The sequence below is a fragment of the Cetorhinus maximus genome, chromosome 24, assembly GCF_964194155.1.
Source record: "Cetorhinus maximus chromosome 24, sCetMax3.hap1.1, whole genome shotgun sequence".
In the NCBI taxonomy this organism is placed as follows: Eukaryota; Metazoa; Chordata; class Chondrichthyes; order Lamniformes; family Cetorhinidae; genus Cetorhinus; species Cetorhinus maximus.
In genome coordinates, this window is record NC_135902.1 from 38,230,634 (window position 1) to 38,253,634 (window position 23,001).

The following is a 23,001-nucleotide window of genomic DNA, read 5'->3' on the forward strand; positions in this document are numbered from 1 at the left end:
CGAGTTGACTGGCAGCTTCTTGCCCAGGCAGAGCTATACCTCAGGGTGATCTTTCCAAGTTCTATCCTGTATCACTCCAACATAGCTCTTAAAGAAGCACTCCTATAGACTCCAGAAGTCATTACAAATCAGTACATGTTAAAGTTACAACATGGTTGGCAGCCCAATATAGAATTATCAGTAGAGTTACCAAAATGTCACGGCTTTTGAGATTTTTTCATGCCCAAGGAGGGAACATAAATTAAAAGTTGTGTAAAAATTGTATAAATGCCTGTGTCTCCAATTTTATAATACAGTTATACTGTTAAATCATCAGTGAGTGTAACTTTGAAAATGTCGACTCAAAGGGCAGCAGAAAAATATAGTGGCCTCACATGATTCATTAAATTTGTAAGTCTTAGACATGGATTTCGCTCCTGGTTCAGGTGTGCATAGTCAGGACATTTCCCAGCTCTGCAAACCCGACCTGGGAGAAAGAGGCCCGGCATTTGGGATTGTCATACTGGAGCGGGGGATGGGCAGGATGCCAGAGCTGAACGGAAGGCCTGCCTCTGTGCATCAGCACTGTGTGAAAGATTGAAAAAAAGAAAACAAAATCCCTCCACCCCTCACACCCCCACACATTTCCCATGGCCTATTCATGCCACCTCATGCCCCCCACCCACCTACCATGGCCCCTCATACCCTCCATGCCAACCTGTATGTCGGTACCCACCCCATGGACCCCTATACCCACTATTTCAACCCATGCCCCTTCATCCCCATGGCCCTTTATAGCCCCCATGCCAATTTAGTGCCAGCTCATGTGAACTCATGGCCCCACCTACCAACCTTTGCTCTTACCCCCTTCATGCCAACTCACCTAGTATTCACCATGGGCAAACCTCAGGGTTTGCTGACATAATGCTGACATAAAATGTGTCTATTGATGACATCACTATTTTTTAAAAAGCACTCTCATTGCTAAAAAAATATTCAGCACATTGAAATTCCTTCAACTAATCTCTTATGAAAACAAATGTTTCACTTAAGTACTTAATCTCTTATGAAAATAAACATCTCTATTCTATAACCTCTTGGATCTATCAGTCAAATTGCCCACTTAACAGGCAACCCACTGTGAGAATGTTAGGCTGTAAAATCTCTCCTACAGCTCAAATCCTATAATGATAGACCCCAGGCTTATGAAAACAGACTGAGTGAAAGAGCCAGCACTGATGTTTTATTAAACTCCACACTTATTTTTAGTTTAAAGACCAGCAGAGTTACATCCCTTGGCAACTTTGACAGTTCCAATGAGTTTTGACATTTCCAGTGGGTTTTGACAGTTCTTTGACAGCTTGTCAGTTCTTTGACATCTTTGACAACTTTGATGGTTCTTTGACAAATTGAGAGTTCTTAGACAGCTTTGACAGTTTCAATAAGTTTAGACACTTTTTTTCACACACATTCATGTCTAATTTTAACATTCCCAGAGGGTTCCTGGCATCTGCAAAAGGGTCCCTTACCTCTCCCAAAAAGTACCTTACCTCCACCAAAGGATACCTGACGTCCCTCAAGGGTGTCTGGGGACCATATCCAAAGGGGTAGCTTACCTCTCCAAAAGGGTACCCTGACTATCTGAACAAATCCACAAGTTCAGACCTGCTCCTACAAGGTCTAATCTGCACATTTCAGATTTCAGACACCTACCTCACCAAAATCACACATAAGTGGAGACAGCTGCTGATTTATACGGGCAGCTGCCTCCAGGAACCACAGATGTGCAATTTAGAACCCGCTTCCATTCCCCACCCCACCCCACTCCAAGAAAATGGCAGGGGCTCAGTTCGGAGGTGGGACTTCTGGACTCGTGCCTCTGCCAGCGTTTTCACACAGACGCAGAGCCTTTCCATCTGCATGAAAATTCAGGCCATCGACTCAAAACCAAACCAGCAGGATGAAAGCTTTTCCTTACTCTGACACCAGCAGTGGGCCATTATGAAGCAATTCTGACACCATCTTGAAAAAAAAAATCACTCAACAACATTTGCAATAAAACTAACAATTTTGAAAGGCACATGTTTAGTCACATTAAAAGGCTTTATTGAATCTTCAAATTTCTTAAGCAGGTTATTATTGCTAACAATAAATTTCAGATGATAAACATTGAGTGCATGAGGGCTTTACTGCATACAGAGCAGTCAGCATTAAAGGACAGTTATATAAATTTGATTGTCATTTAACCCTCAACGTTCTAAACAGAAAATGCTATCATAAAATTTATCCCATATGTGCGCCTAACTGAATAATATCATAGGCACGAGTGGTCTGCATAAGCAAAAATTACAGATTCAGCAGCTTATTATTGAGCCTTCTAATTATACTGCAAGCTTTTGAAAGGATTATGCCGAGGTGAAATTAGAGTGAATCTAAAGCATTTCTTGTATTGCATGTTGGGTTTTTTTGTGCTATTATTTGAAGCAATCAAAAGGATCAATAGTAACTGGGAAGATGCTAAGTGATATCCGTGTGAAGAATCCTCTATGTGCACATCTCCGTCAATGTGGGTAGTAGAATAACAGTCAGCTAACTGTGGTCTCTGCGGTCTTCTGTAGGAATGTGGATTGTGGGATGAGAACGGGGCTGTGAAGGTTGGGGAGGGGTGACCAGCCTATTGGGTTAGAGGTTTGTGGCAATGACATACAGCAGAACAATTATTTAGCAATGAATGAAACCAGTGAGCTGAAAAAATTAACCAAGTATAATCAATACAGGTTCCATCTAAAACTGTTGGAACATACTTTATCTATCATGAAAATGCTGTAAGAACAACAGATCTAAAGCCTGCTCAAATTAAAGACTAAGAAAAATAATTACAGTATTTACAAAGTAGCCGTCCATAGAGAAGGCCAAAACTATTTTTATGCCCATCAAATTTGCAACAACCTTCATAGTGCTGATCGTGAAAGTGTTTTCATGTTTGGATCTTACAGTAAGCGTTCATGATTTAAATCTTATTGCTGGTTGATGGCAGCAAGTTTATTCAATATTACGTGTTTTTTAATTCATTCATGGGATGTGGGCTTCGCTGGCTGAGCCAGCATTTATTGCCCATCCCTAATTGCCCTTGAGGAGGTGGTGGTGAACTGCCTTCTTGAACCGCTGCAGTCCATGTGGTGTAGGTACACCCACAGTGCTGTTAGGAAGGGAGTTCCGGGATTTTGACCAAGCAACAGTGAAATACAGCAATATATTTCCAAGTCAGGATGGTGAGTGACTGGGAGGGGAGCTTCCAGGTGGTGGTGTCCCCATCTATCTGGATATTGTAGGAACTTCTACATCCACCAGAGCTGCATGAGCAAAATGAACATTCAAAAACAAAGCAGAATCTTCACTCCCTCTGGAAATTCTGAGGCCTTCTCCAGAGGGAAAAAGAGCACATAGAGTACCCTGTCCTAAATGATGCAAAATCACACTGCACCCTATATACAATGCATTCAATAGAATTTACAATGACTATATTCAGGTCTCGCACATGGGCAGGGATACTTCAAGAGTTATCACCCTGATGATGCCAGATTTTCCATTCCACTCCAACAGCACAGCCAACGATGCTCGGAATAGTTATCTCATGGGGTTTAGAAATTACGTTGGTTTAAATGCCTCAATAGCCTAGAAGAGAAAGCTAGGGTTCAGGGTCTATGGCCTGAATTTTACCTTTGGCGGGCGCGCCCGATCGGCAGACCGGGAGCAGTTGGGAAACGGGCATCCCGGCCGCGATATCACGCTGGCTGGCCAATTAACAGCCAGCCAGCTTGAAACGCCCGCTGAAAAGCTCAGCGCTGCCGGGGTGGGGGGCGGGAAAAGGGTGGGCGATGACGTTTCCACAGGCGCGGGTAAGCGCTGTGAGAAAGCCCCCTGAAGGCAGAGAGCTGCCTCAGAGAGCTGGAGTCCTGAAACAGCTAAATTTTAAGGTTTCAAAAGCTGAAAAACGTGTCCATGCATCATAATCAATCACCTAAAAACATTGCTGATAAAACTGCTGTCCACAGATATTTATTTTTATTTTATTTCATCACGGAAATTTCATCCTGCCCTTGGATGAGGTTTGATGAAAAATGCAAAGGCCGCCTGGCCGATTCACTTGTCCACCCACCGTAAAGTTGGACGGGCCATGAAAAATCGAAGACAATTGCGCTGTTAATGGGCTTAATTGCCCTCTAATTGTCGGCGGGTGCGCTTCTGATTTTTGCGCACACCCGCTGAGCTCAATATCGCGAGTGCGCGATGACGTCAGGATACTCGCTCAACGTCTTCTCACGCAATTTTACACCCGATCGGGTTGGGTGTACGCCCACCCGCGGGATGTAAAATTTTGTCCTATATCTACTTTTAGTTGTGAAGTTAAGGTGTGTGCAAAAAGTAGACATTCCAAGGTGATGACGTCAATATCAAAGATGACTGTATATTTTTGCACTACACTAGCAGTTTCTCAGGTGTGTTGTGGAGTGTTTTGCTAGTATTAATAATAAAGATAAAAATCTATTCCATTAATACAGAGTCTTCCTTCAGTGATACTATGAATTTCCATTCCAACGACAACATGTTATCACTGGGACAAAGGTTAATCATCTATTTATGCCTAACATCTGCCCCCAGGAAATCTTTAACAATGAATTTTAAATAATCAAATGAGGGGCAAGCGAGAGCCACCATTAGCTGAAATTACGCCAATGTTTCTTTCTTTGTACAATACAGTCATAAGAGCACAGGAGGCGGCTATTCAACCCACCAAGTCCATGCCAGCTCTCTGTACAGCAATCCAGTTAGTCCCCTTCTCCCATTTTTTCCTTGCAGATTTTGAAATCATTGATTGTCTCTGCTTCCACCACCCTCGTAGGCAGTGAGTTCCAAGTCATAACTACTTGCTGTGTAAAAATGTTCTCACAACCACCTGCATCTCCTGCCCAAAACCTTAAATCTATTTTCGTTAGACCTTGTATGATCAGCTAAAAGGAACAGCTTTTCTACCATATCCAGGCCTGTGATAATCTTGTACCTGTACACCTATATCAATCTCCCCTAATTCTTCCTTGCTTCATGGAGAATAATCCCAGCTTCTCCAACCTAACCTTAAAATCCCTCATTCCTGGAACCATTCTGGTAAATCTCCTCTTCACCCTCTCATGGACCGTCACATCCTTCCTAAAGTGTTGTGACCAGAACTGGATACAATTCTTTAATTGTGGCCATACTAAAGCTTCATAAAATTTCATGATAACTTCCATGCTTTTGTACTCAATACCTCCATTTATGAAGCCCAAGAACCCATGTTTTGCTAACTACTCTCTTAGAGTACCAACTATTCTCAGAATGCCAATTACTCTCCACCACCTTCAAAAATCTATGCACATGAACCCCAAAGTCCCTCTGTCCCTGCACAAACTTTAGAATTGTACCATTAAGTCTACATTTCCTCTCTTCTGCCAAAATTCATCACCTCATACTTCTCTGTATTAAATTCCATCTGCCATTCAACTACGCTTTCTGATGTCTATCTATGTCTGGAATTGCAGTTCAATCATCCTTAGTGTTTGCCACACCTTTTGAGGACTTTGTAGCAATTCAACATGTACATTTGCACATTAATAATAGCAAAGGTTAAAATGTGGCTGATCTTGAACCTGTTGAGATGTTTCTAATCAATGTTGTTTTGAACAATTCCAATGCCAGAATTTAAGTATAAACGATTCACCTCTTTTTACAAATAGCTTGCATTAGCAAATATCTTTAAAGTTACTGTCCATAGTGTTGCACCTCTAAGAGGTGCCACAAGTCTCAAAGCTATCACATACCCTATCTACAATCAATTATGACTGGCATAAGTAACCTCCATTTGTTACGTTAACCATGCCAATTGACCCGACATTCCATGGTCCAAGTTTAAACCAATCAAAAAACACTTCTAATCCATGAATAGTTGGCGTAGCTAAAAACCTCAAACAGCTAAATAATTAAATTGTTCATTTATTTCCCAAAGTTTTAATTAACAAACCAGCAAGTAAAGAAAGGATGAATGGGTCTTGTATTCATCTCGTGACATTTATGATCTCTGGATGTCCCAAAGTGTTTTAAAACAAGTGAAGCACTTTCGAAGTGCAGTCACTGTTGTGATGAACCACAAAATTGACCACTCAACGTTTATTGTCTAAAATGTTGATTTTATACACCAGATGCCCTTACTTGTTTCACAGTAAATCCCTCAAACAATAGTTTTTTCCTCAAATCCTGTGAGTGGCCATCTGTAAAGTTAGTGTATGATTTTTCTTTATTCATTCATACAATGTGGGCGCCACTGGCAAGGCCAGCAATGGTTGCCTATCCCTAACTGTCCGTGAGATGGTGGTGGTGAGCCACCTTCATGAACACAACTAGGTCGTTTGCTAGATCATTTCAGAGAATCACACTGTAGTGGGTCCGAATTACATTTAGGGTGAGGACAGTAGATCACCTTCCCTAAATTAGTGAACTGGGTAGATTTTTATGCCAATCGGGGAGTTTCATTCTCACCATTAATGATACTAGCTTCTGGAATAGAAAATGCTGGAAACGTTCAGCTGGTCAGGCAGCAGCTGTGGAGAGTAACAGAGTTAACCTTTCAGGCTGATGGCCCTTCATCAGGATGCATTAGAATTGGCAATAATTAATGTTGGCAATTCCATCTGCATACAAAATAAACACATCAAGAGAATTGTAGTTTATCTTCTGTGCAACTACAATAGGCAGAATACACTGTAATAACCCACACCACATGACAACTAAACAAAAGCTTAAAAGTAACTGTCATATGGAAATGGCAAAAAAAATCCAATCAAAACAGAATTTATTTTCAGTGTTTCATTGAAACTTCCTGCTCCTGTTGACAGATTCTGAAATTCTGTTTGTGTGACATTGATGCTTCATATTTTATGGCAAAATGAACATTCATGGTGTGCATATCAAAGATTTAAAAGCAATGTGATGTGGATGCAACTCAGGCACACTATACTGTATTAAAAAGGTTCTCTTCCCTTCGTTGACCTGGTAAAATCATTTGGCTGGATTTTGTGGTCAGCGGCAAAGCAACTATGCTTGCCACTGACCTTGAAGAAAGCTGCCACGAAGATCTAGCGATCTCTGTGGCGTGGATTTCCCGTTTACAACACCAGTTTGTTCCACGTGCCAAGACGTGGGGATCTCCAGGCATCCAGCAGCAGTGATGTCATCAAACAAGTTAAGCAGTCAGTCACAATGAAGTATTCTCACAGGTATCAAGCCAGGAAGTTAGGAACCACTGAATCCCTTCACTTATCATTTTAAAGCTTTTACAGATAGCAAAATAAATGATTGGGACATGTGCATGGGATTAATATAGAAGATAAAATATCAGAAACAAACTTTAAAAATTTAACTTGAAAAATGTGGAATTTCTAATAATGGAGAAATTTGACATTCAACAAATATAAAATTATTCTTTCAGGGCCAGTGAGGCTGTTTAGCAGTATCATGATCTTAGTATGCCATTAAAAACCCAAATATACCACATTCAACAAGGTGTAACTTTTTTGAGGGTTTTTGCATTAAGACTAAAAGCATAAGAGTGGAATTTCTCATCAATTCATAGGTTCCCAATTGGTTACAATCTGGTCGAACTTTAACAGTGCGTTCTCTGGAGAAGAGTAGAATCAATGACAGTAACATCTGGATTTACGAGTTTAACGGTACATGTGCAGACTCTGGAAGTTGTTGTTAGCTTCAGAGAAGGACTGATGGTGGATGCTGACAGCTCCACCGTCATCACCACCCCAAAATCTGGGCCATTAGACTTTTTCCAGTGTTGTTTCCAAATGCATCATTATGGTGCTTATGGCATTCAAGGACAGTTGTCACCTAATGCCATTGTCCATGAGCAACTCCCTGGGGGTCCGGAAGTGTGCTCTTCTGAAGATGGCCAAACTCACTGGCTGATTTTCTGCAGGTGAGTTTCATTAGCCTCATCCGAAACCCAGGATTTTATTAGTTGGCTACAATCTTTACAGACATTGCAAAGCAAAGAACCTTACTGCATTCAAAAGAGGAAAATGACAGTGTCTACCTCTTCTCTGTTAAATCCTGCAGGAGCACCAGGTTCCTCAACAACCGACAAGCTCCCAACCACAGTCATTTCAAAGCCAGGAGCTCACCTACGTTATGTTAATTAGGTTCACTGTCAAAATACATGTGGGTTAAATGCGCTAAATGTCCTGCAGTCTTCTTTCCACAACGGCCAAACTCTGGTCAAGTGTTATCCGAATCTGAAAATCTAGATGTCATAAAGTGGCAGTGACTTATCAGCGCACAATTCTCAGCAGTTCACCCATTGCAAAGCTTACTGAGAATATTGAGTGTGTTGAATCTCATATGACAACAGGTTCTCAGCTGATGAAAGATCATCAGTGTGAACTCTTAACTCTGTCTCTCTTTCTGTGGATGCTTGCTGACCTGCTGAGCGTTTTCGGCATTTTCTGTTTTTATTTCAGATTTCTGGCACCCACCGTGGTCTGTATTTGTCCGGCTAGTTTGAAACTTCACTTCCACAAATAAAGGATAGCATTCTCTTCAATTCTACCACTAAAACACCTCTCTTGGAAAATTACTGTCAAAAGTATGCTCTCAGACGGATTACATTACGAGTCACACAGAATATTACATTTGGTGTTTGCCTCCACACAAAATTCTCCCCACCTTAATCTCACTCTATTAACATTTCCTTTTGTCCCTTTCTTCTTCGTGTACTTTTCTTGCTTTCCCTGCAATGTTTCTATGCTATTCACCTCAATTTGGTAGCAAGTTCCACATTCTTCTTCCTCTCTAGGTAAGGAAGTTACACCTGAATTTCCTGTTATATTTATTAGTAATTATTTTAGATACATTACCTTTAGCTTGGGACTCACTCACAAGTAGAAACATCTTCTGGTAGTCTACTCTTTCATAATTTTAAAAAACCTCTATCAGATCACCTCTCAGTCTTCTGCTTTCTATAGAAAAGAGCCCCAGCTTGCTCACATTTTCCTGATTGTTGTACCCTCTCAGTTCTGGTATCATCCTTGCAAATTCTTAGTAATACTTTTGTAGACCACTGACCTTTGGCCTCAACACCCAGGAGGTCTTCCAGGTCATCGATACTTCTGATGTCTGCTTGGGCAATCATCCTCAACACGTCCTCTGGGAGACCTTCTTCCAGATTCATGCTTTTTGGCATTTGCTGTTAGAGAGACACCACACAGTTATGAATGCCAAGGGAAATAAATAAATATGGAGCCGGCAATAAAGATTTTTCTCTGGGTTTCAATTATATCCCAATTTTATATTAAGAGAGCGAAAGAGAGTTTTCCGTATCATCTTCAAACAAATAATATACAAGAAAATCAAGTAATGAGCAGATAGTTTGATTACCTACAACTGAATGTCAGTGAAACAGATTTACACTACGAGCATATGATAATGATGGACAGGTATGAACTATCTGGTCCATTTTGCCTGCCGTACAGTCATGTTATAATGAAACATCATGAACCCGAATGGTCCCTATCTGCCAGCAACCATGTAATATCTGGGAGAGAAAAAAACTTGGAGAAGGGTGGGTGAAGAAACAGTTTGGGGAATTCCTCTCTAACCTTCTGCTGATCAATAAGAGTTCCAGGAGGTCACCATGACCTTAAGGCACATCACCCTGTCTTCCAACCATTTTTTATATGCAGTGCTATCAGTCACAACCAGAACTTGACCAGCGAAGATGCATTCACTACATGAGCTAGCAATTTGTTCCAAAGGTTATCAACTCTCGTGAAAAAGGAAACCTCTTGACATCTAACCTAGCCTTATGCTATGTGAGTTATGTACATTTCCTGTTTTTTCCTAAACCTATCAATTCAAATCCTTCACGGCATGCTTAGGCTTAGCTGTGGGCATAACACTATGGCTAGGATTTTGCCCTCGTCGGGCGGGCTCGGCAGGAGCGGGTGGGGGAAGTTGGGAAGCTGACTGCCGCCTGCGATCGGTTCCGCACCGCGATTTTACGTCGGTGGGCCAATTAAGCCCCGTCCTGCATGGATCGCGAGCGGAAGTGCTGAGCCTATTTGTGTGGGCGGACGGGGGAGGGGGGAGGAGGGAGAGCCGGGCCTAGCGCGCAGATCACGCATGTGCGCGAAAGAGAGCTTCAATCTCCCTGAGGCACAGAGCTTCCTCAGGGAGATTGAAGCACTTTTTAAAAAATTAATAAAGACTATAAAAATTTAATGAAACGTCCCCTCATGTGACTGTGTCATGAGATGGGACATGTTTTTAATTTCAAAATAATGAGCAATAACGCTCCTCAAAGGGTCAGGCCACCTGACTTGAGCACCTGAAGGGACGAAGACCGGCAGCTGGTCACCCCTGGGTCATCCACTCAGGAACCTCAGAGGCTGTCTGCTCCGGCTGAGTCCCCTTTGCCTGTGAATCCCTCAACCTCATCCTCTGTCACCACAGAGGAGCAGCTGGCTCACAGGAGGACAGCCGAAGAAAGCCGGGGCCCTCGAAGCCTCGGCTCTCCAGAGGATGCACCCAAAGTCGTCAGAGGCAACAGGGCCAACCATTGCACAGGCTGCAGATGTCAGGGCAGCACCTAGAACAACTGTTAGGCCTAGAAAAGTTAAGAATTGTGGTTGCACGGGTGAACACATTTTGTCACTTTATAATCTTAAAATATATTCACTTTCACTGAATAATATGTAATGTCATCTTTCAGCTTCATTTACAGGCTTCACGAGTCCTCCCCCTGAATCCCTCCCCCTCCCCCCACCAGCAGTTCAGCTGCAATCAGCCGGCTCACAAGAGATTCTGGAGGGAGGATTGTGTGTGTGGCAGGATCTTTCGGAGCCTCGTGCAAGCACTCTCCCACACACACGGATCCTTCTTCCATTACACTCATCTCACTGTCCCGAGCATTTTCAATGCTACCTGCTGGGGTTCGCTTTCAGTTGCCCATCTGAGCCGACCTGCATCTCCGCCCACCCACTGATCACACACCCATGCAGCACCTGTGCCCATCCAACATGAGGCTCCGCTCACTTTCGATTTCGCAAGATGGTACTGGTAAAGTATGTCTTCAGCTTCCCTGTCCTTTCCCCGATCACTATCAACTCCCCTGGAATCACCTTCCACCTCCCCACCCTCGCCTACCGGCCACAACCCTTTTCTTTCCGGGATGTCTAGGTGAACATGCACATTCCCTACCCTCCCGAGAATCCCCATCCACATTGACCTCCTCCTTCCCACCCCTTGTGTCCGTGTCTGCCCCCAATTCCCCACCAACCACCCTCACTTTCCCTTCTACTGCCACCACTGCCCTCACCCTCCCAGCTTACCAGCTCACTCTGCTCTCACTCATTCTCACCATTCCCTCCTACCATGCCCACCTTCATTTCACTCCTCCAGAGGCAGTCATCAACTCCACAGACCCCTCCCTTACACTTTCACCTGGACATCAGCCCCCCTATTCCTTCCTCCACCCTTACTCCTTCCCTGCCCTGGACTCCTTCCCCCCTCTGGACTCCTTCCCCCCTCCGGACTCCTTCCCCCCTCCGGACTCCCTCCTCCACCCAAAGTCCTTCCCCCCACTGAACTTTTTCCCCACTCCAAACTCCGTCCCTTACACCTTCCTCCCCCCAACACCAACCTCCCCAGCTGCCATATTCTCCCCTAATACAGCCTCCTCCCCCTCATATTCCCTCCTCCCTCGACACCATCGTTCTATCCCTCCCTCCCAACCTCACCCACCTCGACGCCATCGTTTCCTCCCCTTCCAACCCCACCCCCGACACTATCGTTTCCCCCCGCTCCCAACATCACCCCCTCCCACATCTTCCTCTCCCAGTCAAACCTACACCTTTCTCCTCACCCCCTTGATGATCATCCATCGCAGACCATGGCCAAGGCATTGATGTCCTGCCGCAGACCCTCAATGGTGACCTTCCACATTGCGTGAGCTGCTTTGCGGCGGAGCCCTGTCCGTATAAATCCATCAAGCATGCAATGCATGTTCCTCCAGGGTCCCGGTGCTGTAAGGCTCCAGCATCTTCTGCTCCTCAGATGTCCGGTAAGTCCCAACGTCAACACGTCACATTTGTCAAGACACGTTCTGCACCGGTGTGTTTTCCCGCCGACATGGGCAGTAAATTTGGCGTGGGGGGGGGATAATTCCGGCGAGCAGGGCTTATAATGATATGCAGGTGTATTAAAATGACATTCCCGACGCGTAGTAGCAGGAAACGAGGCCCGCCATTGACGGGTGGAACAGACGATTGCAAACTGGTTTCACGACAGCGCGAAACCAAGTTTTGGCCTTCCTGCCACATTGCCTGCTCATGCCTGCCATGATGCCTGACGCCAATGTTTGTCTGTTTTATCTGTGGGCAATCGATTGCATAAGATACTAGTTAGGGCTCATCTGGAGTACTGTGTCCAGTTCTGGGTGCCATACTTGAGGAAGGATGTGAAGGCATTGGCACAGAGGAGATTCACAAGAATGATTCCAGAGGTAAAGAACTGTTGCTATGAGGATAGATTGGAGAGGTTGGGACTGTTTTCCTTGGAGAAAGGAAGGCTGAGAGGAGACTTGACAGAGGTATTCAAAATCCTGAGGAGTACGGACAGGGTAAATAGTGAGAAACTGTTTCCACCCAAGAGAGCATCAAGACCTCAAGGGCACAAATTCAAAATAATTGGCAAAAGGAGTAAAAGTGATCCGAGGAATTTTCTTTTCAGCCAGGGGTTAGGCGGAGTCTGGAACGAACTTCCTGAGAGGGTGGTGGAGGCAGGTTCAATCGAGGTATATTCAAAAGGGGATTGGATTGCTACCTGGAAAGAGAGAATGTGCTAGATTTTGTGGATAAAGCAGGGGAGTGGGACTAGGCGGGGTGCTCTTTCAGAGAGCCAGTGCAGACTCGATGGGCCAAATGGCCTCCTTCTGCACTGTAAAGATTCTGTGATTGGAACGGGCACGGAAAATTCCACCCATAGTCTGCAGCTTTTAAGAAGAGGGGAAGTCGCCCGTTGTCTCACCCACAGCCCCCATCCTGGGTCCAGCCAGTTTCCATGAACATATCCAGAGAGACATTTCACACATGCTCCCACACCACTGAAGGCCCAATTCTAGTGGTACCGACCCCCGGACCCTGTGAACTTTCTGCAGCAGATGACATGCTAGCATAGCAGCTAGGACTCTGCCCGCGATTTCTTTGACATGCCTTTCAGAAAAATTGTAATGTTCATGTGGAAAAACCACAGACTATTTTTAAAGAAGTCTGGTCGGTTTGCATGCATCGATCAATCCTACAAATGCACCTACTATTAGTTAATGAAAACTTGTGCTGTTCAGCGGCCTAAGGCTTCAAGGTATCATTTTACTTGTAATTAGATCCAGAAAAGTCATTTGGCCTGTATAAGATGGCCTGACAATGTAGTATTTTCTGCTACCCAAGGTAGTGAGAGATACGGTGATCACCTGACATATTCTCTGCCAATCAATTTACTGTAATCAGATTTAAATGTTACACTTGGACAACACTAACCCAAGATATTGCAGAGAATAAAGGCCCAGCCTTCAACCCATTTATGGCAATCGTTGTTTAATAATTTACACAGGTAGAGGTGTTTAGAAAAAGTTCAAGCTGGAATAGTTCCCTTTCAAATAAATGCTTCTGTTCAGAGAATCTCTCACCTTCAATCATCAGTTCCCTCTGATGGTCGTCTATCTCCCCATCCACCCAATCTCCACCCACCACACCATGAATAAGTAGAAGCTATGACTAATGATGAGCTGGTTGTGTTTAAACTTGTTTACAACAGAAAGTTTCCCCTTCTATAGACCTGGTCAGGTCCACAGTCACAATGCCTCTCTTTAAAAAATAATAATAAGCTGAAAGGATTGTGGTTACCCCTTTAACTGGCACAACCCTATACTTAGGTTTGGGCCTATTGCATGTTTTAAATCTCCATTTGGATTAGACAGCTGTCTTTTCACATTTATACCGTCAAAAGAACATTTCTTTTGCACTGATGAACAGAATCTGCAAATTGATGAAAATTAAGAGACATTTTTTGTCAAATCTTTTCGTCTTACACTCATCAGGACAAGTCACAAGAAAATACCAATGTCAGGGGGAAATAACATATTTATATTGCATGAGAAGAGAGTGCTGATTGGTTGGCAAGTGGACTCTGTCCCTTCTGCTGTGCACAACAGGCAAGATATGTATACTACCTAACCAGCCCATGATTGCAAAACTCCAACAGTGTCCAACATTAGTTGTGATTCCACGATTGAACAACATTTTCTAAATAATCCTCAGTGTGCTAAAAATTACACTGGCAATCAGTTTAAGGTTGTCAGTCAGGCTCGCAGAGTGGTGTATTTGTGTGTACTGGAAGCCACATACACAGTGCCCTGTTCTTTACAGACAAAAAGAACATGTACACACATTCCACTTGTTTCAGCTGCACAAAATAAGTGACAGCCATTCGCAGGTTCATTCCACAGGGCAATGTCTTGACCAATCAGAGTTAAGCTGTCTGGTTTAAATTTCAAACAATACTTGGCAGTTAACTGTCAGTCACCATCGACTGGTGCATTCCCCATGGCAACGCCTCCACCAATCAGAGTCCACTTGCCAACCAATCAGCACTGTCTTCTCATACAGTATAACTATGTTGTTTCCCCCCGACATTAGTATTTCCGTGCGAATTGTTCTGATGAGGGCAAGACGAAAAGCTACAACAAAAAAAGTCTCTTTTTTCAATAATCCTCAAGTTCTGTACTACCAAACAACTATTAGAGTCTGCAAAGTGAGAGCTGAGCTGTATAATAAGAGTTTCAGCACAAGAAAACATTATTGTAAAGAAAAGTTGACCTTGTTGAGATGCCCCAACTCTGGCTTGCATTTGAAACTATTTTCCTCGGCAACATCCTGACAAAGGAAGTAGAGGTCTTATCCCTGAAAGCTATTAAATCACATCTAGTGGTACAAAGCAGGGCTCTCTGACAACAGAGTAGGAACCTCACAGCACTTCTGCTAAGCTGGTTGTGCAATTGAATACTTGTTGTACAGAGTGTACTAATAGAAAATTACCAGTGGTATTTCATTGCTGTGAAAGACATGATCAAGTCTCTAAAACAGGGAAAGCACCACAGATAAAGGCTCATAAAGTGTGCTTTGTGCACATTTTACTTCTCCAAATTACCACTCAGTGTTCTGGTATCAACTTGAATATCTGGTTAAAAATCTTAACTCCGAGTGAATGATGATAAACGCTAGAAATTGTAACGCCACACTGTAGAGGTATGGGTGCAGGAAAGAAATATTACCGAAGCTAAAGTTCAAGCACAACATGATCATAGTCAAAAGGAGTAATGGAAACAGAAGCAATAGTCACTGTTCATTGCCATGCTGAGTGTTTGTGTAATATCATGCACGGCTGTTGAATGGGGTCCAGGTGCAAGATATTAAGGCAGATAGAGCAATAATGCAGATAGTACAGCACTTGCCCTCGTTGAATGTGAATGCTTCTAGTTCTTGATTAGACTACAAATCCAGAAAGATGAGGGAACATTGGCAGTTATGAACAGATTAAATAATTAATTCCAACAAATCTTATATCACTGGCTGTAATTTTGGGAAATAGAATTCACGGAACATCCATCGTGCCCACACCTTCCACAGGCCATCTGCAATCTGTGTCCTAACATGTTGTGCCCAACTTTAATACGAGGGAACGTTTTGCAACTTTGTGCCAGGAAAACTGATTGCCCCTTTTGACAAATGTATGATAACATTTTTTGTTAAAGTGTACATGTAAATAAAATTTAGACAATATGGTCAAAGCTGGGAATTTGACCATAGGATGTAACACCCATCAGATAAAAAAAAATTATCAGAGCTTAGACAAGACAACATTAGCAATGTTACTCTTTTCTTCCAAGTCTCATAGTCACAGGCACTCTCTTCTTGTAATTCCTGCACCAAGATCACAGTTGTACTCCATACTGAGGGATGGGGTTGGAATACAGTAGAAATCTCCTCCCCATCTAACCTCCCCCCATTTAAATTAATTTCTCACCCTCTAATTCTCTCTTCCCAATTCACAAATATACAGTCTCCCTGCCATTTCCGAGTTTAAATAGGCACCCATTCCCCACTTCAACTTTCCTCTCTTGACCCTAATTACAAAGATATGCTATCGCTCAGCCTCTGTCCAATAGTCATAGTAGCAATCTCTTCATCTTTCCTCTTGGCATAACATCCAGCTCTCCATCTCTCCTTCCAGTACCACTTCTGGCTCCTGCCTTTAGTTGCTGCTGCTCCAAGGGATTGGGAACCATCACACTCATGGATGGGAATTCCTAACATGAAGAGATTTCTCACTCACTGTATAGTCAGTCATCTGAAGGAACAGCAGGAGGAGGGAGATAATGAGAGATGTCCTGAGTAGAGGTGGCAGTTATTGATTTTAATCCAAGAATACAGGTAAACATTTCCTGAAAATGATTATGCCAGGAAATGTGGATGCCTGGCTTCCAAAGGTAAGTAATTCACAACACAGTGGGTACTGCTAGTTTCCTAGGGGCATGTATGTGGAAGATAGTGTGTTGCACCTTTAAATTATGTTTATCGTTAACCCCAAAGTAATTTTCCTCTCTTTTTTGTAATTCCCATTCCACGCAGTGTGTGCCATTGTCTGACAAAGATAGCAGTCAGATAGCAGAACCAGCTGTACCCAAGTTTCTACCAAGTCTGTCCTCGAGGCAATCTGTTAAGAGGTGTAAGAATTGGCTCTGATCTTTGTTGTTCTGCCTGAGGACTCACATCCCTGGAAGCACAGGCAAGATCAGGAACTCAGAGTACACTATCATGTGTATGAACTTCCAGCTTACCATGCCAGGCTACAGCAGATTGACTTGTTACCAGACACCCCCCCAACTTAACATCTTATGTGGAATGGATTCCTTTGGCTCAACAAAATTCTGGAATGTAAGATGCAGGTTAGGATATGAAGTAATAACCATATTAATGCACTAAGCATTAATTTGCATGACCTATCGGTTACCTGAACAATGAAAATATTCTTGATGTTTAAGTTGTTCTGATAGGCCCTAAATAACTCATCTTAACTCTCATTACATTGTCCTACAAAATATTACATCAGCTTTAAAAGTTGGATTAGTAAAATACAGGGGAACCAATGCACTATGCCATCAGGTAGTGGGAATAATGTTTTACCTCCATGTAACTGAGTTCCAACTCTCAGCCACGACTGTGTTGGAAGGGGCCAAGTGGAGGCCATAAAAGGGGAGAGGTAATTAGGAGAGTCATCTCTGGGTCACTCATACTAGCTCAGGCTGGGATTGATAGAAGCCTGAGAATAAAGTCACCCATTCAATCACTAGGTTGCAGGCGATGTGAAGCTGACACTACCACCCCAACCTCCCCCCCACCAACCCCGCCCCAGATAAAATAAGAGAAAACAAGGCTGCAAGAGGGGTTTGTACATTACTTAAAATGAGAAGTAGCTTGCACACTTTCCTATGATGCTGTTCACCCATGCTTAGAATGAGTCATTCCTTGCACCAAGTCATTTGTTATTGCTTAAGCTTTCACTGCGTTTGGGATTTTAAAGGGAAATTGTAGTCCTCGAGCAGCAAACCAAACTAGACATGAAAAGTGCAAAGATCAACAGGGTGCAACCTGTCTTCGCCACACTGAAGAGGTGAAAGAGAAGCGAACAGCTTTACTGGAATCTCTTCTGCTGCAGTTCCCTGAGTCACCAAAGTGTTGCTACAGAGCACATAAAAAGAAATGACATATAATCCCATAACAGATCCAAAAACAATTATAGAGAGACGGAGGTAAAATATACAGGTGCACTTGAATTATAAATTAGGTTTAGACGTAAAATTGTGTTTAAAAATGGTGTTCCTCCAATTATCACTTGCTATATTGTTGCTCATATTGAGTATTCCTAAAGGCTATCAATCATTTAAATCTTACTGCTTTTTTTCCCCATTTCCTTACATGGTGCGTTGCTGTTTGGAAACTATTGTTACAGATGTGTGTGTGTGTGTGTGTGTGTGTGTGTGTGTGTGTGTGTGCGCGCGCGCGCACGTCCGTGTGTGTGCATGCATGTGTGTCCTGGGTTCTGAAATGGAGATCAGGATATGTTGCACTTTTGCTATACTGCAGAACTTGTCTACATTACATTACTGAACACACTGTTTTTCTCTAACTTGCATAACTATCCGGGACTCTTTGCTCTACAAAAGAAAAGGCTGAGGAAAGAAAGAAAGACTTGCACTTATATAGCATTTTTCATGACTGCCGGGCATTTCAAAATGCTTTACAGCCAATAAGATAGTCACTAATAAATCCAATAACAAATTCAGGAGAAACCCAGAGAGTGATGAGAATGTGGAACGTACACCACACAAAGTAGTTGAGCTAACTGGCATGGATCCATTTAGGTGAAGGCTAGAGATGTACATGAGGAAGAAAGGTATATGCTAAAGGGTTACATGAAGTAGGAAGGGAGGTGGCTGCTGTGGGGCCAAAGCACCAGCGTAGACCAGTTGGGCTGAAAGACCTGTATCTGTACTCTAAATTCTATGTAATTCTCACAAAGCACAGCTGTGATGCCAGCAATTGGCTGTTGTACAGGAACACATTTTTTAAAAAAAAAGAAAATATGCATTTTGGTAACTGATCAAAGTTAATAGGCAAGGTAATAAAATACCAGAAGAACAGATAGCAAGGAAGAGAGGTAAAGCAACAAGAGTTGGGGAGAAACAGAGGCAAAGTTCCACATAACGGAACAGTTTGAAACAACACAGTAGGACACAAGAACATAAGAAGTTGCGAGAATTGAACGTGTTGCAAAGAAATGAGAAAGATACAGTCAGTAACTCTGCACCACTTTCCTCCCCTGCCCAAACCACTGAGCCAAACCACGGTCCCACAGAACTGAAATTAACTTTGGTCTAAAACTAATTTTAAAGGCCATATTTCAGCAAATGTGATTTTCCTGTAGAGGTTACAATGAAATCAGAATGATTAATTATTCAACAAACATTAAATATTTCTAAGTTGGACTGATTTCTCGTGAAATCATGCATCTTATAACATGATGACAGTTGAGCCATCATCAACATGCGTCCAATATAAGCTAATCGATTCACATTATGGTATCGGACAAAACATACAAATATTCGAGAATGTGGCCTGAGCTCTCCTGACTCTTTAATTCCGCAGGTTTGCAGTAAAAAAATCTTACGATTACATACACTTTCATTATAAATTCACATTTATACATTAAGAAACAACGGAGAAGCCAATACCCTACTCGGTGTAAACTATAGGCCACCAAATAAAGGGAAGGGGCTAAAGATGTACATTTGCATGCAAATTACAGAAAAATGAAGAAGTAAAGAGTAGTGATATTGGGGGACTTCCTTTAACATAGACTAGGATAGTAACAGAGTAAAGGACTAAGTGAGGGGTCTTGGCGGGGCTGTGGGGGGGGTAGTTGGGAGGGGGCATTCCTGAAGTGTGTAAAAGAGAATTTTCTTATTTAGGCTGTTTCCAGCCCATAAAGAAGGAAGCATTGTTGGATCTAGCTCTGAGGAATGAAGAGGAGCAAATGGAGTATGTTTCAGTGGGGAAGTACTTGGTAATCATTATATCAGGTTTGGAACAGTTATGGAAAAGGATGAGGAACAATCAAGTGTAAAAGTATTTAATTGGAAGAGGGCTAACTTCAGTCAGTTGAAAAGGGATCCAGCCTAGGTAAATTGAAATAAAAATTGGTAGGCAAAGCAGTAAATGACCAATGAGGGGCCTTCAAAGTGGCGTTGGTTCAGGTACAAAATATACATATTCACATGAAGGGAAAGGAAGAGCATCCAAAGCTAGAGCTCCCTGGATGATGAAAGATATGGAAGTTAAAAAGACAAGCGTAAGGTTCATAATACAGTAGAGAATCAAGATCAATTTAGAAACCATAGAAGGAAATAAGAGCAAAGGAGATATCCTTTTGGAGGCAGAGGGCATGCTTGAGGTACTAAACGACTACTTTGCATCTGTCTTCACAAGAGAAGAGGGGCGGGATTTTCTGGCCCCATCACGGTGGGGGTGGGGCTGTAAAATGCTGCAAACCGTTCAAAAGTCTGTTGACTTCGGCAGGACTGAAAAATTCTGACTGTGGATCCTGCCAGTGTAGCAGTACTTGAGGAGACATTGTTATTAGATATGTTAAAATAGATAACAAGGAGGTTCTTAAAAGGTTGGCAGCCCTCAAAGTAGAAAAGTCACCTGATCTGGATAGGGTGCATCTGAGGTTGCTGAAGGAAGCAAGGGTAAAAATTGTAGAGGCTCTGTCATGAAATGCGACAGGAAAATGACTAATATTATATTTAAAGTCTTTATAAAAAAGAATGAGATGGAAAAAACATGCTCATTGAATTGATAGAGGGAAAAAGAGAACAAAATAGATACATGTAAATGAGATACATGTACATACAATGAACATAGGCAATCAGGAACATTTTTCTACATATTAACTGCAGTAACCACATTAATAAAGGAAGACTTAAAGGTAATCCACTTAGAGGTAATCCATATGGAATCCAGTGTTCTATGGTGTATACAGTTTGCTACCTGCATAGCAGCCAGAGGGATCCTGTGCGAATTGTGTCACTTGTTGGCACACATTCATGTGACCTGTGTGGGAGTATGTTTAGGTGCATGCAGCATGTGTTGTGATCCTCCTAAGCAACAAGAAGATTAGCTGCAGGCATTAGCATTACAAGTTATCAGAAATGAATGTACTTGTTTCTGAAATACAGAAACAAAATACCAGAAACCCTGCCCCTGGTCTCATTAAGGGCTGCACTGGAATCAATGACACTATTGTTCATCAGAATTACATTACAAACTATTTATAAAATATCTTTACCTCAAATTTATATTAATATCACACCTAGGCTGACACTGATAAAATCAGTCAGCAATAAGTTAATAATTCCTTCATGGATTCATCTTTCCTATGGAAAATTAAGAAGAAACTTATTTTTTGTTACAAGCCCTGGAGAACTGAAAAGGAAAGAAAGTTGGGGATTGAAATTATGGTAGCTAGCCATAATATTTCAATAGAAAATAGAATACACTTATTTGTTCCCAAAACAATCATAGGTCTGGGGACTAGAAAATGAAGGCAGCTCATGTGCACATTGCACAGTAACATTGAATATGGACACAGTTTTACAATTTCACAATTGAACTGTGATTTGGCAGCTCAGACACTGAAACATATGCGACAAAGTCCCGAAATAATATTTTCCAACTTTATTTGGGTTTGTGGTAAAAAGAAAATTTCAACATCTGCTTGATGGGTTAAGGAAGAAGCTCTGAAATGGTTATTACTGTAACTGTGGGAAATTTAGATATTCAATATGGAACAATTCTATCTGTTTAACAATGTTCCCATGTATCATTTTACTAGACAGTGTCTAGTGCACCTAAAAACCATCTTCCATCGAGATATGGTGTCTGCTCAGACTGCAAGAATAACAAAATAGACTAAGCCTATGCAAAACTTCATATAAAACATCATCCAAAGAGGTTTATTGGCCCACTTTGGGGGGGGTAATTAAAAGTCATTGACATTTTTACAACAAATATTTTTCAATACTTTAAAAATGCTCATAACATCATTATATTAATGAAAGCATGCAACAGGAATGGATAACTGCCACCATCTTTGATACTCCAAACCCTACTTTAGTTTAAATGCATACATTAACTAGAGATTCTGTCTAGAATGTTGTTTTCATGCTGTTGGGGTGCTTATATTGAAAAAAACTGAAGTAGATTCAGATTTTCCTCTTATCATTTTCCACTCCATCAGATAGATTTTCTAAAGCTTTGTAATCTTATGGTTTCGAATGGTTTAATGTGAGGGAAATAACAAAGTGCGCAGATAATGGACTATTGGTTTATGCAAACTATACTAAGACTGATCTTTTCCCCTCTTTTTGATCAATTAAACAGTTCACCCAAATCTTGTGCAGAGGGAAGAAATCTCCAAACTATACGCTGAAGAAGAAAAGACAATTTTTTTTAAAGTCAAGTTTTTAAAAACCACGGCTACATTATCTGTGGTTCTTGAAACTATCCTGTGAGGATAAAGTCTACTACTGAAAATTCAATGTAACACTAAAAATTAATTATTCAATTATTTGAATCAAACAAATAAACAGCAAATTGAGAAATTAGTGTTAAAAAAGTTGAATTAGCAGATCATTGGAATTAAGTGGCAAATTAAAAGTAGACTGTACAAGATGAACTTTGAAGTGTGCCAGGTTATATTAACAGGTATTTTTGCTTCCCATAGAACATTAGAACAAGTTATCACTTTGAATAAGCTTTTTTGGGATTTAAAAGTGAGTTACATTTATCGGGCCAAATTTTACATTGGAAAGAATGATGAGGCTAAGAGCACTCTGTGTTATTTATGTAGAATCAGACAGCAACTTGCAGTAACCACAAAAGTGTAGGTAAATGCATAAATTAGGAAGTTACAGTCCAAGTTGCCTTTCTCCTCCAAATTTTGTGTGATAACAGCAGCTTGATCAGAGACTCGCCTGGTCTCTGATATTGGAATGGCATGAAGTTGCTGCATTTCTCTGATTAATACTCATTAAGCATGTCATAAAAAGTTGGGACTTGTCCATTTCAGTCAAAGTACCCTTTTAATAGCATGGTAAGTTTTAACTACTGGCGAACTACCTCTCTGGCACTTAAAATTAACTTTTATAAGTATGGAGTCTCATTCCTTTCAATTTTAATTATCATTGGAAATTTTAAAAGTTAACCTTTTTTAATTTTTTTCTTTGCCTCTTTTATCTCTCAATCC

At 41.9% G+C, this 23,001-nt stretch overlaps 1 protein-coding gene across 4 annotated transcripts in view; it reads right to left on the reverse strand.

The window, feature by feature from the left end:
* Positions 1 to 23,001, reverse strand: part of LOC144699574 (platelet-derived growth factor subunit A-like) — a 67,809-nt gene that overhangs the window by 39,278 nt on the left and 5,530 nt on the right. For all 4 annotated transcript variants that reach the window (XM_078570614.1, XM_078570616.1, XM_078570615.1 and 1 more), the window contains exon 2: positions 9,145 to 9,265. In XM_078570614.1, coding sequence (XP_078426740.1) covers positions 9,145 to 9,265 — 121 coding nt within the window. The remainder of the gene's footprint in view (positions 1 to 9,144; positions 9,266 to 23,001) is intronic.